Source organism: Grus americana, chromosome 4 (assembly GCF_028858705.1).
Source record: "Grus americana isolate bGruAme1 chromosome 4, bGruAme1.mat, whole genome shotgun sequence".
Taxonomy (NCBI): domain Eukaryota; kingdom Metazoa; phylum Chordata; class Aves; order Gruiformes; family Gruidae; genus Grus; species Grus americana.
The window spans coordinates 81084721-81100369 of NC_072855.1; the positions used below are offsets into that span (position 1 = coordinate 81084721).

Sequence of the window (15649 nt, forward strand, 5' to 3'; positions counted from 1 at the left end):
ACCAACCTGGTACCCTTTTCCTTTCCTTTTTTCCTCACCTGAATTTACCCGGAGCGGATGGAGCTCGGTGCGGGATTTCCCCTAACAAGTTCAGTATCGCACGAAGTGCATCTCGGCGCCTGTCCTGGGGTGGTTTTAGAAGCTTTGCTGCGAGGAGGGTGTCACGCCGCAGCCGTGGCGCGCTGCTGCCTCAGGTCACCAGCAGAATCCAGGCTCCGTTTTTGGCCGTGCTCGGCAGCACAGGTCCCTTGTTCCCTTGTTTTTTCTCTTTAAAAGCGCCCCCGACAGCTGCAGCGCTCCAGGTTTCCTCCCTTCCCATCCGATTCCTTCCGCCTGCCCTCTGCCTTCTCCGCTCAGGCCCATCACTCCAAGGTAAGTCATGGGCGTGCAGCTGGAAAAGTTGGTTAAAAACCTTGTTTTTCCTTCAGTCCCCACAGCGCCTGGCTTTGGGGTTGGGCAGAGCCTCCAGTCTCGGACAGCAGTCGCGGTTTTACGTGAGTCGAGGTTTTACGTTGGTCATGGCTGCCTGCGCCTCGGGGATAGAGCTGAGGATTTTTCCCCCCATTGTGTCCTGCAAGAACGAGAAGGGCCGTACGCTGTGACGGTACGTGGTGAATTCAGTGGCTGCGCGGGGGTGTTTACTGTTTTCAGCAATAACCAAGTGGCCTCGATCTCCTTTAAATCCGACCTCCTGTTGCTTTTTTAGGTATTTCTGGAAGATTTTTAACATAGATGGTTGCGTGGGAGCGCTGTGCGGTCACCTTGCTGTGGCCTTTGTCCCACTTAGCCCAGGCGTATACCGCTGCGTGTCGATGTGCGAGGACGCTTTGCCTTTGGGCGTGGGGAAGCGCGGCCGGGGACGCGGGTGGGCCGAGAACCCAGCAACTCGTGACAGGGGTGGTGCCGCCCATCGATGCGCTTATCTTGCCGCAGCTCTGCCTCGATCCGCAGCGCCGCGCTCGACCGCCTGTCCTGCGGGCTCTGCGCCCACCGCCCTCCGCGCTCGCTTCTTGTCCTTTTTGGCCCTCGCCGCTGCCCGTCCGCGACGCCGCGGGCCGGCCGCGCTGTTCCTCCCCCCGCGCTGACGTCAGGGGCCGGGTTCTCGAGCCCGCCGCGCGCCAAATTCGAAGGCGGGTGCGGGCTGGGCGCGAGCGCGGCGGCCGTTGTTTCCGTTAGGGCCGTTAGTCGCCTCACGCGCGGGCGGCGTCCTTCTCCTCACTGTTGACGTTCCTCGGGCCGCGGGCAGAGCGCGCCGCCATGGCCACTCCTCCCAAGCGCGGGCGGCGGGAGGGCAGGATCAAGAAGATCGCCGTGGAGGGCAACATCGGTGAGTCGGGCCTGTCCCCCAGCGGGGCCGGGGCCGGGGAGGTCTCCAGCGGGGCGCGGGGCTCGGCGGCCGGCCCGGCCTGCCCTTCTGGCCGGGGTGTCCCATGAGGGGTTTTTCTCCCCTTTTCCCGGCGGAAAGGGTTCTTGGTCAGGTCGGGAGAGGGAAGCCGGCGAGGCGGGGGGTATCGTGCCAACAAGCCAGTTATTAACTTGAGAAACTTTATGCTGACACCGGGAGAAGTGATACTATAAAAATGACGAGATTTGGGGCGGGGGGGAGGGGAACAAATAAGCTTTCTATTACTGCTTTTAATTTACTCATCGTTAAAAAGACGGATTAAAGTCCAGGTTAAGCTTTCTCCCACACCTTACCTGATTGATTGCAGGGTAAACTCCCGTGTAAAGGCAGACTGTCTGGTCAAACCTGTAATGCTCATTACTCCTACTAAGTATCAACAGAAGCCCGTGTAAATGTTGTAAAGAGTAGGAAAAGTTGTGGGCTGTTCATAATGAGATACTTAGTTGGATTTTGAGGGGTTTGGTTTTTTTGGCAAGAGGTCGTGCTTAAATTTGAGGCTCGGAGTTGCCGGGGTGGCCGTTTGTTTCCCAATATGTACTTGGGTGGTTGACAGCCAACTGATTGGCCTCTCCCAGCTTTAAGGAGCTCTTCTTAAAGCTTTTTTTCAATTGGCGCCACGCTAATGTCTTGTGTGCTGTGGGAAGTAACTAGTAATGCATCTTTGTATGTTCATTTGAGAAACCTTCACTTGCGCTGTTCTTTTTTTGGCCAATGCTTGCTTTTTTTTTTTCCCTTTTTTTTTTCTTTTTTCCTTCCTAAAATAACTTCGGAAGACTGCAACTTCATGCTTGAGACTGGACCGCTAAGCGTCTTTAAAAAATGTCATGCTCGGTATTGTCATTGGAAATGTAACTTTCTAGAATTCAGATAACTGATCTGGGCTGAGACTTGTCACTACTGATTTTTGTTAAATGCGGTATTGGTGTTGTGTGCTACAAAATGAAAAAGAAAACCCCTGTTGCTCAATTAATTGATGATCTGTGGTACACAATGGTCTCTGATTCATGCTTGTCATGAAGTCAAAAGTAAACGCATGTGGGAGACTGGTTTATGGAACTGGAAACTAGAGTTGTACAGTAGTTAAATACTGGCACTGTTGGTGTTTTCTGACTGCTGTTCTTCATGAATGCTTCTTTTACAGCTGCAGGGAAATCGACGTTTGTGAATATTCTCAAACAAGCTGCTGAGGAATGGGAAGTTGTCCCTGAGCCTGTAGCTAGATGGTGCAATGTTCAGCAAAACTCTGAAAAGGATTGCGAGGTAAGGTAAAAGAAACTAAAGTGAAACTTTTAAAATAAGTAAAAAAAAACCCCCACAAAACAACAAACAAACAAAGAAAACCAAAACCCAAAACCTATCACACGCACTAAAAACCCCCAACAAAACCAGTCAAATGTTCTTGTAATTTCAGAAGACCAACATTTCTGACAGACTAGGCATTTTACAAGATATATGATAGCTACATTTTTGCCAATTCTTATCGTAATACTTGAGTTCCTGTTTTCCAGACTGCTCGGTGTATTACGGAATAAATGTTAGTCAACATCAGGATGTAAATTATACAAGCGGTAAAAGCCTGTTCTGTTTTATGTGCAAAAACAAGAGGTGGAAAAAAGTCAGGTGGAAGTTGCTTTTAGTAACTGAGAACTAACCAGGTGAGAGCAGAGGGCTGCCCGGGTGGCCTGGAAGGTGTCCTCTAAAAAGTCTAGGACATATTGTACTGCTGCTAAATTGTTGATAGTGTTGTTTTTTCTGTCAGCTACCTGTAATTCTCTTGGCAGTCCAGCTGCTACCTAGTGGCCAAAGTCATCGCTGTGTAGACAGCTGTTGATGAACTGTAGAAGACTCTTCCTTTTTCGATCTGGCAAAAACTACACTGTATTTTGGTTAATTAAATGTAAACTTCTAATGGAAGTGTATTGTTTCTACCTTTTCCTCAGCTACGTTTTTTCAGAGTTAGGTAGCTCGCTTTCTATTTTCTTCATGATACTACAGTAAATCCAAATATAAAACCAGATTACAGTCCTTAGTTTTAAGAACTAAGCTAACAAGCTAGTTTCATAGACTTGAACTTCAAGTTAAAGGTTTTTTTTAAAGTTTAGTGTGGTGGGTTGACCTCAGCCAGCAGCTAAGGACCCACACAAACAGCAACTCACCCCCCAGCAGAGTGGAGAAGAGAATAGGAAGAAAGAAGGCAAGACAATTGACAGGCTGATGTAAAGACAGTTTAATAAGCAAAGGGAAGAGGATGAGAACAGAGTGATGCAAAGGCAATTGCTTACCTCGTAGAAGTGGTCTCTGAGCAACAAGTACCCTGGAAGACAACCCCCTCTTCCTCCTTCTTGCAGTACCTGAGTTGAATTGCCCAGTGTGAAGGTCTGTGGTGTGCTATATCCCTTTGGGCACTGGCGGTCAGCTGCACTGGCTCTGTCCCTCCCGGCTTCTTCCCACCCCAGCCTGCTTCCTGGGGGGCAGAGTGGGAGAGGGAGAAAGCCTTGATGCTGTGCCAGCACTGTTTGGTGATAGCCAAAACGTCGACGTGTTATTAATGCTGTTATTGCCCCAAACACAAAACATGTCATTGTATGGGCTGTAAGGGTGAAAGTTAACTCCCATCCCAGTCAGGTGCAGTAAGCTTAAGGTGAAATTTCAAATCCCTCATAATCATCCCTGAAGTTGGACTTAGTCATTTACTCTTTTCTCCTTTTGCTTTGGCTGGTTTGCAGAAATATGACGTTATATATGACTGCTAAAATCAGTCAGGAAATGATTAAATCAAGGTTCCTAAAGACGAGACTGTACTGCATGTGTTAACCTGTTTGTGCGTGTGTCTGTAGGTATCTGTCAGGTCTTGTGTGCGTTGTCAATAGCTTGTGATGTTCTCCTTGCTGTTGGCTAATTCACGCGGTAACAGCAGCAGCTGCCCTACAACAGCACGGTACTGCACGCCAGTTCTGTTTCTAGTAAAAATATTGTACAGCCTGAATAATAAGCCTTTGCCTATTTTTCCCCTTGTCTTTCCCTTTTCTGAGAAAAGTTATCAGCGTTCAAGATCTCGATTATTGCTTTTTTTGTACAGTTTAATACCAAAAAGTAGACTTTCACTTTTCCATCTTTAATAAGATTCGTACTTTCATTGTCCCACACTACCAAAAAAAATAAATTGGGAAGTTCATTTTTACGTGTGTGTTCATAGAAAGAGGTGTGTCTTAGTGCTTTTGTAGCTGTTAGTTTTTATGAAAGTTGCACCTGAAATACTTCAGTTGGCTTAGTACTGTGCTTTTTAATACGGTATTTTTCACGGCTGTTGAAATCTTTTCCGGAGGATTGTTCTTCATCTGTTATTTCTCACTGGTGAAACTGATAAATAAGGGCCTTCTGACTTGAGAAAGGTCATTGTAGCGGCATTTTCTTGATTGTGGAATAGGGGAGCATATCCTGGATAGTGGAACCAGGGGGTGTCCCCTGTCCCTAGCGGACTTCTGTCCCGTGCCAGCGAGGATTCTTCCAAGCAGTTCCCAGGCACGCTTTGGATTTGGTGTTAATGTATCGAAAAGATTGAGATAGCAGCAGTCATCTCTGGCAGGTTGTGTTTTCTAGTAAAACCGAGGCACGCAGCTCTCCGTGTCCGTGAGCTGTAGTGGCTGTCTTGAGGTGTTCAATCTCCCTCGCGGGCTGAGGGAGGTCTTTGGCATGGAGTCTGTTCTGAAGGTCCCAGGTAAGGGGAGAGCGTAATGGTATCTTAAGGTGCTGCATCAGCAGCTGTTCCCATAGGCACTGTAAGTGATAGATAGAAAACCAAAACAAGCCCAACTTGAAACTTGACATTCACACTTGTCGGAGCAAAAGGAGCATGGATTTTCTACAGTGTTGTTGACTTTTTGTACTGATGGGATGTTGTTCTTTTGTTAAAGCTTGTAAACAGCGATGAAGTGGTTTGATACTCGAGTGTTTTGACATTGTAGATTGCAGAGAGTTGCTTGTTCAGCTCAGTGCCATGGGAGGAATAACGGTACTGGCATTTATGCCTGCTATCATGAATACCGTTGAGAGGTCAATGACGCAATTGTAAACCTGTAGAACAGTTCTGCTTTATCTGAATCGTCCACCTTCTCAACTTAAAGGTTCACTGTATTTGTTTAAAACTAGGAGCTGACCGCATCACAGAAGAGTGGCGGAAATGTGCTTCGGATGATGTACGAGAAACCAGAGAGGTGGTCTTTCACTTTCCAGACGTACGCGTGCCTCAGCAGGATCCGGGCTCAGCTCAGATCCCTGGATGGCAAACTCAGGGAGGCGGAGAATCCTGTGGTCTTCTTTGAGCGATCTGTTTACAGCGACAGGTATGTTGGCCTGAAGTCCTTAAAGCGAAGATCAAAATGCTCCTAAGTAAAATGCATAAATAAACAGCAGAGCGCGACTGTGTTTCGTACCTCCTTTCGTCATGATTTTGATACTGGTGAATCACAATAACCTCAATAAGTGGTTTGTTATCTTTCATTGGTGTTGACAGTGAAGTAAAATCACTGGTTTGAGAGTTGATAGTTTTGTTGTATAGAATCATAGAATGGTTTGGGTTGGAAGGGATCTTAAAGATCATCTAGTTCCAACCCCCCTGCTGCAGGCAGGGACATCCTCCACTAGACCATGTTGCCCAAAGCCTCATCCAACCTGGTCTTAAACACTTCCAGGGATGGGGCATCCACAACCTCTTAACCTTTATTAGCTACGTGTAGTTTGCCATTCTTTGCGGGGAGGTTTTTTCTGATTTTGCATGCATGTTTCCCTTCAAAGAAAAGAGAGGAGAAGGTGTCAAGAAGAGTCAAGAGCAATTTCTTCCTTTGTTGCTTAGTCTTGTTCTCTTTTATGCTTCTTGACCCAGGCTTAGCTATTTCATATTGCCGTACCCTGCGTTTCTGGGTGCGGAAGGTGAGATTTGATAGCTAAATCCCGTCACGTAAGCCTTAGGTGTTCACTGTGTTCTAATACTTTGTAAATAAATGACCACAGTGTGTACAAACCAGTGGTGGTTTATAGATTATTCCTGAGCTGCGAAGGTTACTGCTTTTTGTGGACACAGCTATGGGCAACGGCAGCAGACATGGTTTACAGCATGAGGATACCGGCTGTTTATTACCAGTCTGACCATACATCAAAGAAGTTACAGAATTACTAGGCTGAGCTTCTTTTCTAGTTACTCTGCAGTACTTAAGGCAAAGAAAGTGATAACTGTGTTCAAGGTAGTTTATGTTTACCTAACTATTTTGTGTTCACAGATATATCTTTGCAGCTAATTTATATGAGTCTGATTGCATGAATGAAACGGAATGGACTATTTACCAAGACTGGCATGACTGGATGAATAAGCAGTTTGGTCAAAGCCTAGCGCTGGATGGGATCATTTACCTCAGAGCCACTCCTGAGGTGAGGAATAAAAATTTATGACCGCACAGAGAATGAGAGGACACGGTTAATGCCTTGCCTGTAAAATTTTACCTTTGTCTTTGCTTCCGTAGGAATTTTTTTTTTTTTTAAATGTAAGGTTTAGCTATGATCCTAGACCTTTTTTTTTATGATAAGAGAATAATATGCTCGCAGTCAACTTCAGTAAGGTCACGACTGTGTGTCATTGCATATCGCTGTATCTTTGTTTAGGGATTGCTTTGAACATCCTGTGCAAGGAGACAGTTGAGAAATTCTCCTTGAAATGTGATCTTCTCAAAATCTTGAGCTACCCTTATCTTGCACTATAAGAGTCCTAATGATTAGAGCTCAGTTCAGATTGTAGTATTCCCCTGAAGACTATAATACTTGAGTTATGACTCATACAGTCTGGAAATACTTAAAAAAAGAATGTTCTTTTAAATGCAGCCTGTGTATTTTTAAATAAAATGTAATGATAATGATTTCCTAGGTATAAAAACAGAATATATGACAAGGGCAGACCAGAGGAAAGTCCAAAATAGCTATAGGAACATTGCTGTGATAGATGGAACAGTTTATAGTTAATGTCACAGCTGGTTTGGGAGTGTGTGTGTGTGTGTGTGTGTGAAGCCCTTTCACCTGGAGCAATGGAGCTAAGCCAGATGAACGCACCTACTGTGTGTGAGGCTTTATGACAAAGCTTTGATCTTTGGGCTTCTTAAATTATTTTTTTAAAATGAGAAAACGGCGTAATGAATATATCTTTTTGAATATGAAACTTAAATGAACAAGAGAAAACTGGAAGAGTTCAGAAGAGCTCTAATTGCAGTCATTAACTTACAGTTCACTTCCATACGTCCTTACGTACAACTTTCATGCTTTCAACTTTGTTGAAAACAACTGTGTAACGTAACATGCCAGAGTTTGTCTGAGGGCTTTTTTTACTAGGCTCCCAGCGAGGGCTTTTTTTCCCCCTCTTTAAGTCAAGAACATACATTTCAATTACAAAGTACAACAGCTTTAAACGGTTTTGATGAGGCTGTTGTTGAGGCTTTGGATGTGTTCAGGACAGGAACAAATAAATGATTTACTGCATTTGAAAACTGGGTTCTTAAGAGCCAGAAATATAAAATGAGATCTTTGAAATGCCTATCGATAATGTCAAACGGATGTTTCTGTGCTCTTTTCATGCAATTCACTGGTACCCCTTGTTTTAATAAGGAGCTTACTTGAGACCTTTCCTCGTAGCGGAGAAATTATGCGATACATTTCCTTGGGTCCTTCTTTGATTTTGTGTGTAATCCCTGGGCTCCGTCAGCTGAACATGGCATCACGTTTCTGTGCTCGTAGGATAGTTAGCAAGTTGAATATTCATCTTGGGCTAAGAGTGGAGTGTAGTAGGAAGGGTTGGCAAAAAAATAATCTTTTTGTTTTAATATCTTTTGCCTTTAGAAATGCTTAAATAGGATTTACTTGCGTGGAAGAGATGAAGAGCAAGAAATTCCCATTGAATATCTGGAGAAGCTTCACTACAAACATGAAAGTTGGCTTCAGCATAGGACGCTGCGGTAGGGTTTGTTTAATGTATGCTTAAAGATGGATAAATCTTTGTGAGGATGTTCCATAATGCTTTTTCCACCAGTGAAACTTCACCTTTTCCTATGATATGTAAAGTTAAACTCCAGGAATATTTCTATCTATACTTCCGTAGTGTAGTGTTGGCTTTACAGCATGTTAATTATTGCTAGGACGTGCAGCGTGCCGTGAGTTCTCTTCACAAAGAGCTCTGACTAGCACAGGATTCAGCTGAACTAATTTTAATACACAGTTGAATTTAACGTTAGGTGCCAGGGGAACTGAATATTCAAGTATCCATAATGTATCCTAGGAGCCACACTGTAAATCCAAGCTGCTTTGTTTTCAGAATTCATGGCTGTAATTTATATATGCAGTTCTTTTTGTGGGATTCTTAACAAAGAAAATGCTGACAGAGACTCGAATGATGTATACTTTTTACCAGCTAGAAATGTTTTCTTTGTTCTTATCCCAATACAGAACGGATTTTGAATATCTACAGGAAATACCGATTTTAACGTTAGATGTTAACGAAGACTTCAAAGGCAAAAAGGACAGATACGATAACATGACTGAAAAGGTAAAATTTCATAAGCAGAACAAAAGGATGATTTTGGTTTATTGCCAGCATGTCAAAATGAATTCAGGATACTTCTTGCATCTCAAAGCAATCTCATAGCGTACTTTGAAGTCAGACTAGGCTTAGAACGTGTGTTTCTTCATGCTGTTTCCTACCTTAATTTTCCATTAGAAAAAAAAGAAGTTAAAAAAAAAAAAAGGAAGGAAATATTCCAGGCTCATTTGAGAAGACTTTCACTAGTAGCTTTGTTTGCAAATGTAATTTCTCATTTAAATAACCCTCAACTGTTTAAAAGAACTATTATTTGCTGTGTCCTGCTTCTAATGTTGTGCAGGTATCCTAAGAAATGTGGTGGAGTGGGAGAGGATGAGGGTAGCTGTTAAGGGACAGACAAAGAAGGTAACGCAGGTCCGAGATACATGTCTGGGGTAAAGTTGTCTTTGTATGAGGTGTGAAAGCGTCTAACCTACGGTGCTAGGCAATACAAGAATTTTGGTTCCAGGTACTGTGAAAATACAGTACAAAACCACCACAACGGAAAACGGAAGGATGAGTTTACTGCACCCACGGCCAAATTTTGATCCAAAGCAGTGACCCAATGGCAATCCATTTTAGGTTTTGCGCATATGAAAGACAGTATGGGCTATCCTCTCTGCTGGTTAGCAAAGGGCAGTACAGCTAATGCAAATGGGGATCATTTGCTCTAAAAATATACTTCGCTGTATAATCATCCTTCTAAAATATTTAAGTTAGGAGTTATATTCAGGTAACGAACAGTCTTCTAACCTGCTGCAATACTGCTTATTTTTAGTTTTGTTTATTAAATTGCCACTATAATGAAGGTTTTTCCCTTCAGTTGTGCTTATTAAAGTGTTATTCAAAATCTTCCTCAAAAGCAGTGGTCTAGGACTTCAGGGAGTGCTTTTCAAATGGAGCTTTTAATTTTGTTCAGGAAGTAATGCCGAATATGTCACAAGTATTTTTTAGTTTTTTATTCAAAGGCATGGAAAATAAAAGTTGATTTGATATAAATAGAATTCAGGTTGAGATTTCTATTCGCATTAAGAAGATCTAATCCTTAGCACAAACAGGTGTAATACATGTTTTAAAGTGTGGCCAAACCATCGATGTTTTAACTGCTCAGGTGTCTAGTATTTGAATCGTGACGAGATTCAGCTGAGGACAATTTGACTTGTATTTGAGTAGTTGTGATGAGTTATGGACCTAAGCAATGGTATGTGCACATTTTTCTGCTCTTTGGAAATAAATTGTTTACCTCGCAGGAAAAGCAGCTTTGTCCTTTGATCTCAGTTTATCCACTGAGAAGTAGAACTTTTCACCTGATTAAAACCAGCCTTCATGATATTTGCTCCTTTAAAGCTTGTTAATTGATGGAATGGCTGGACATGGCAGCTGTGGAGTGAATATGCTTCCTGTTTGCCCATTGAGGTAAGGCCAAGCTCAGGCACCTAAAAAGGTATTTCAGAGGAGTTCGCTCCCGTGTAGCAGTCAGGTTATCTGGGAGCACCCCAAGCCCTGTGTTGGCCTTTTTTTTTGGCATTTCTTAAGTGGAGTCCCGGAAGTGCTACACGCTTTGAGGCTGGGTGCTTTGGCCTTTCGTGTGCGCTTGTGTCCAGCGGGACCCCAAACCTGTGTTTCCTTCTCACCGCTGTTGTGATGCTCGCTCTCAGGGACCAGTCCTGAAACTGCCTAGGGTCCAAGTTGTGATAAGGCTCATGGTGCAGTATTACTGTTGCACCTTTTGAAGGGGAGGGTGGCTTTCTCATGATACCTTTAAAGTTAGAGTATTGGCGCAGTTAGGTGTTCCCTTCTCTACGGGAAGGGATTTGACCTCTTTTTAAAAAAATTATTTTCCACATCCTTGAGCCCTGAACTAGGAAGGGAAGGGTCACAGTTGGAGAATGCGATCCAAGATCTGTTTCCATTTCACATCAAGGATTTGGACAAAATGCTTACAGATGCGCTCTGTGCACGAGAGCCTCTGCCAAAGAATAACAGCATGTTCTCTAGTGAAACGTCAGTTCCTTTCTATGCTGTAGTCTGGCTTGAGTGGACAGATTGGAAAATGCTCCCAGTTGAGGCTATATCACAGCGTAGGTGGTAAGATACTCTTGAAACTGAGAGAGAGGGGTTATGTGCCTAGAGCCTGTGTTCCTTGGGTCTCGTATCTGCTGGGTGGTTGTATTTTACACAAAGTGGCCTGGTCCTGCTCCTGCGCTTTGAAGGGAAGGAGTAATTACTCTTTTAGTTTTGAGGAGGGGGAGTGGAGGGGACACAACAAAAAGGCACGCGTACCTGTGGCAAGAAGCGCGTTCTCGGTGCGTTGTCTACCTGCAACCTTTGGTAGTGACCTGAATTTAAGCAGCCGTCTAAAGTGACCGTGCTTAGAAGCGTAACGCTAGCCCGCTGCTTGGCACGCTGCCCGTTTTGGATCCAGTTCTCGTGCAATCGTATGGGTTATCTGAGGTGCTGTACCGGGTCTCGTGCTCTACGTAGGATCACGGCTTGTGACTCAAGGTTCTAGATAGCATTCTATGGGCCAGGACTTTGCTGTTAATTTTTAGGTGGCTGTAGCCATTTGAGCCCCTCTTCAAATACTGGAAATGGAGTTCAATAGTAACTGAAATATTTATGGCGTGCTACAGTATCGGATTTTTGTCAGACGCTCTGGTTTTGCTAGGTACTGTTTTATTACTTAGTTGCCAACCTCAGATTCCAAGGAGCATACTTATTAGATGTGTTGGGTTGTTCCTTGACATTGAATATGAACGGTGTTCTGGTAGTGGGTGTGACTTGGTGTTTTCCAAATGACAGATGTTTTGAGGTGGTCATTATTTTCCTCGTGTTTAGGTTAGACCTGCTTTTAAGATAATTCATTTGTGATGTAGGGCCGTAGTTTAGGACCACAGGAGGAATGAGGGTCATTCCAATGGGTCTTTCTCCACACCTGCTAAATTACAGGTGCCGTGGCTGAAAAAGTTCTTGATGGACAAGAAATGGCATAGCCGGGCCTAAGATTATTTTTCCCAGTTCCTGTTTCTGTAGGGAGTAGTAAAGCATAAAACAACGGAGAGGTAAACGTAGTTGCTGTCTATTTCTGTTGCTAAGTACTTGGTTTGATTGACAATATTTGTTTCTTTTGCAGGTCAAAGAATTTTTGAGCACCTTATAAGCCTCTTTGAAGCACAGGCAGAGTCAAACTGTTCCAAACATCTGTGCGATCAAAGTCTGAAGTACAGCTTCTGCTTTTATAGGCGGCCTCTGGAGAGGCAGGACTGAATCCTGTTGATTTAATTGTGAGGAACAAACAAACTTTGAATAGGGAAATTATTAAATAAATCGGTAGATCTGTTCAGTATTATATTAAGTAACACTCACACATTCTGAAGATGCTAGAATTCTGAGAGTTCCCAAATGTTGCGCCTCTTCCTAATCAGACCAATAACAACTTCTGGAGTATTTAATTGTATCGTTTTAATTTATTTTGTGCCTAGTAGCTATTTAATTTTCAAGAAGGTAGTGGTTTTTTAGACCTCTTTGTGGTGTGTTTTAGTGGAATTGATTTGTAATGGATGTCTCGTTGTTCTGAGGAAGAAAACAGTAAAAACCGTTTTTTGCTGGTGAGGGAATTTTAATATAACCTGGAGTTTTATATTGTAAGGTATAAAGAAATGTCTGACAACTTTGAGTGATGAAATTATTCACAGAATACACTGAATTAAAACAAATCCAAATATGGCTGAACTTACATAGATATCAGATTAGTTTTTATATCTGTTTTCATTGTGCACTGCAAACTAGGATATTAAGAGGCTTACCATTCTCTAGTGCGTTTGGGTTTGTTTTTTTTTTTCCCCCCCAATTTTTTTAAGCTCTTAATAAAACAGCTGGTTTTTGTTGTTACTAAGTCCTCTTTTCCTGTAGAGGAGTATGTTTGCTTGATGGGTACCGTAAAAGGAAGAAGAACATTTTGCAAAGGGCCTCCATCTGTAAATGACGTGTTTCTAAACATTTCCTTAATCACGTTTTGGATGTCAGAGGTGGCTTCCTGCTTTTGTTCCAGCTTCTCCATTTGTGAGCTGGCCCTCCTGGGTGCTTATACGAGATACTGCAATATTTGAAGTAGGCTGTCCTTTCTCATCTTCTTGTAGTAAGAAGGGAAACCTCTGCGGAGTAGCTGCTGTGCTAGTGCGTTTCGTTTTATTAACTGAGCCACTTTTGTTTCAGGTGCAGAAAATATATACAGGGTACACATCTCAAGTACTGTGTTTTATGAGCTGCTTTGTTCTGCTTTAAACATTTCTGAATGATTGCACGCTTGACTTTTGAATGCAAAATTTTATTGTAATGCATTTTGTCTACCGTGGTGCCTGTGTTATCTGCTAATTTGAGATGAAATTTCTTCCTTTGTGGTTGGAATTGTGCTGGCATTCTCTTACCGTCGACCGAAAAATAAAAGTGGTTGGAAAGACTTTTTAATGCTTAATAGTGTTGGCTCCCTTGTCTCGTAAAAGAAGTAATGTTGTAGATTGCTGGTACGTAATACTGGTACAATGGATGAATTGAAGATTATGCATTCTCAGTGTCTTTGGTGTACGGGTTCTCAAAGATTTCTGAAACGCTGTGACTGCTTCAGATTTTTTTCATATGTGTGAAAGGAGCTTATGGGAGAGAGACACAGGATTATATAAAATGTATCATGTGTATAACTTAGGGATCAGTAGAAGTGTTTTGTATAATATTTATGTTATGGTGGAATGTAGCAGTAATATGGTAGAAAATTTTAGCCGGGACTTCAAGGTTGCCTAGTAAAAGTAAAGATTTTAAGACCTTTGCTCCAGAAATGAAGTGAGGTGGAATGGATGAAGATTCAGTTCGGATTTACTTGAAACACATAGTAGAAGCCTTTAAAACATTCTTGGCAACAGTCTGAACAGTAACAACTTATTTTGACTAACAGTGCAATTATTCCTACAGTTTCAGCTGTCAAAATTGTGGATTTAATTACAGGAATTGGAATGACAGTGCTCATTGCAAGGAGTAAACAAGTCTTGAGTTCTAATAAAGACTTCTTTTTAAATTCATCACAGAGCACGCAGAAATGCTGTGGCAGGTTATCTGCCTCCCGTTCCAGAAAGCTTTACAAAATCTCTGCCTGCCAAGTTTGCGTTTGAAGGAGCAAAGTCATGACCAATTATTACAATGTTTTTAATTGCCGTGGAGAAAAAAAATAACAAACAACCCGAAACACCCCTCCACCCCACCCGCCCCCAAGCCCCTCAGGGCTTTGAAAGTAGCTGGGCTGCAGTACGTGAAGCTGCAGTTACTTGCGTGTGGGACAGGCGCAGCACAGACGGAAGCGGAGATGTCCTTAGACGGTTCTGCCTGTGCGTCAGCTGAAACTTCACAGCCTTAACAGTACCTTGGGCTTTCAAATTTGTCAGTATTCTTTTCTTTGCTTAAATCTGTTCCCAGGCTACCGCAAAACAGGATTGTTGTGTTGCTGTTTTGCCTATTACAGACACGGAAGGTTTCTGAACTGATACCTGCTCTTTGGCGATGGTGTTTTTTCTTTGAGTGCTGTGTCCCTTTCTCTTCCCTTGGAAAAGAGATACTTTGATGGAACTGGCTAGAAACGCTTGCTTGTTTTAATCAAGCGTCATCACGATGGGGGAAACGGAATCGGTATGTGGGTTTTGTTAAGTTTTTTCCAGTTAGGATACAGATTCAAATATCGATTGGGTAGTATTTTAATTGTTGTGTGAGTATGCGTGTGAGTAATGGACGTTATATTGCCTCATTTTATTTTCAGTCCTTGTAGTTCTTTTCTGTATAGTGGATTTGAAGTTCTCTTAGAACAGTAACCATTTTTGTATGAGGATCTTAATTTTCTATAATTTTGTGCCAGTTAGCTATTTCTAGTGTTTTCTGTTTATTTAAGCAGACTTCAGAATAACGGAATTGTATATAATATGCGATTAGTATTGAGATTATTCTGTTCTTTTTCCAGTAATTAAAGAGTCCAGGAATATATTAGCGAAATAAATATGACACAGGAGAAATTCACTGTAAACTGTTAAGCATAGACCAGGGAAGAATGTAGGTAGTAATAATAAAGTTATATCTTAGGAAAAAACAGCGTGCAATTGCTGTTGCCTAGAGGTTTCAGCGTAGTCAGGTGTAGGGACTCCGAGGTTGTTTTCCCAGCTCCTGTTTAGACTCGCTGCGTGACTGTGAGTAAATCACTCTTTGCCTCCATCTTTTCATCTTTAAAATATTGATACCTCCCTATGTCTTCAGAAGGCTGGGAGGGTTAGTTAGTTAATATCGATGTGCAGTTTTGTAGTTCTGAAGTGCTCTGTTAAATAATTGAGAACGAAGGCAGCCCTGGTTTTAGATTTTTCAGTGGGATGTTTTGATGTCCTCATGAAAGGTCACCGGCCCAGATTCACGGGCCGTAGAATTTACGCATTTGTTTTAAAAGATATTGAAAGCCGTCGGTGCAGCGGCAATTGCGTTCAAGTTAGTTCACTGAAGAACACGGCCGCCGAAAACCGTCACCGTTCGTGAGGAGAGGACACTTGTTAGAAATTTAATCTTGAAATAAAAATTGATGGCAAGAACTGTGCTGCGGTGGTAATGGG

At 42.8% G+C, this 15649-nt stretch overlaps 1 protein-coding gene across 1 annotated transcript; it reads left to right on the plus strand.

Moving 5' to 3' along the window:
• The first annotated feature begins 208 nt into the window (after window positions 1-208).
• DCK (deoxycytidine kinase) lies at window positions 209-13490 on the plus strand. Its single transcript, XM_054823533.1, has 7 exons — window positions 209-1327; window positions 2547-2665; window positions 5555-5748; window positions 6682-6829; window positions 8282-8397; window positions 8885-8984; window positions 12151-13490. The coding sequence occupies exons 1-7, from the start codon at window positions 1258-1260 to the stop codon at window positions 12175-12177; spliced, it is 774 nt and encodes a 257-aa protein (XP_054679508.1). The 5' UTR covers window positions 209-1257; the 3' UTR covers window positions 12178-13490.
• Window positions 13491-15649: the final 2159 nt, after the last annotated feature.

What these genes read in the sequence shown, in the direction of transcription:
- DCK (XM_054823533.1), top strand. Translation starts at nt 1,258, where the DNA reads ATGGCCACTCCTCCCAAGCGCGGGCGGCGGGAGGGCAGGATCAAGAAG. An exon ending in ACCTCAGAGCCACTCCTGAG is followed by an intron (nt 6,830 to 8,281) that starts GTGAGGAATAAA and finishes TTTTGCCTTTAG; the next exon opens with AAATGCTTAAATAGGATTTA. An exon ending in CTTCAGCATAGGACGCTGCG is followed by an intron (nt 8,398 to 8,884) that starts GTAGGGTTTGTT and finishes ATCCCAATACAG; the next exon opens with AACGGATTTTGAATATCTAC.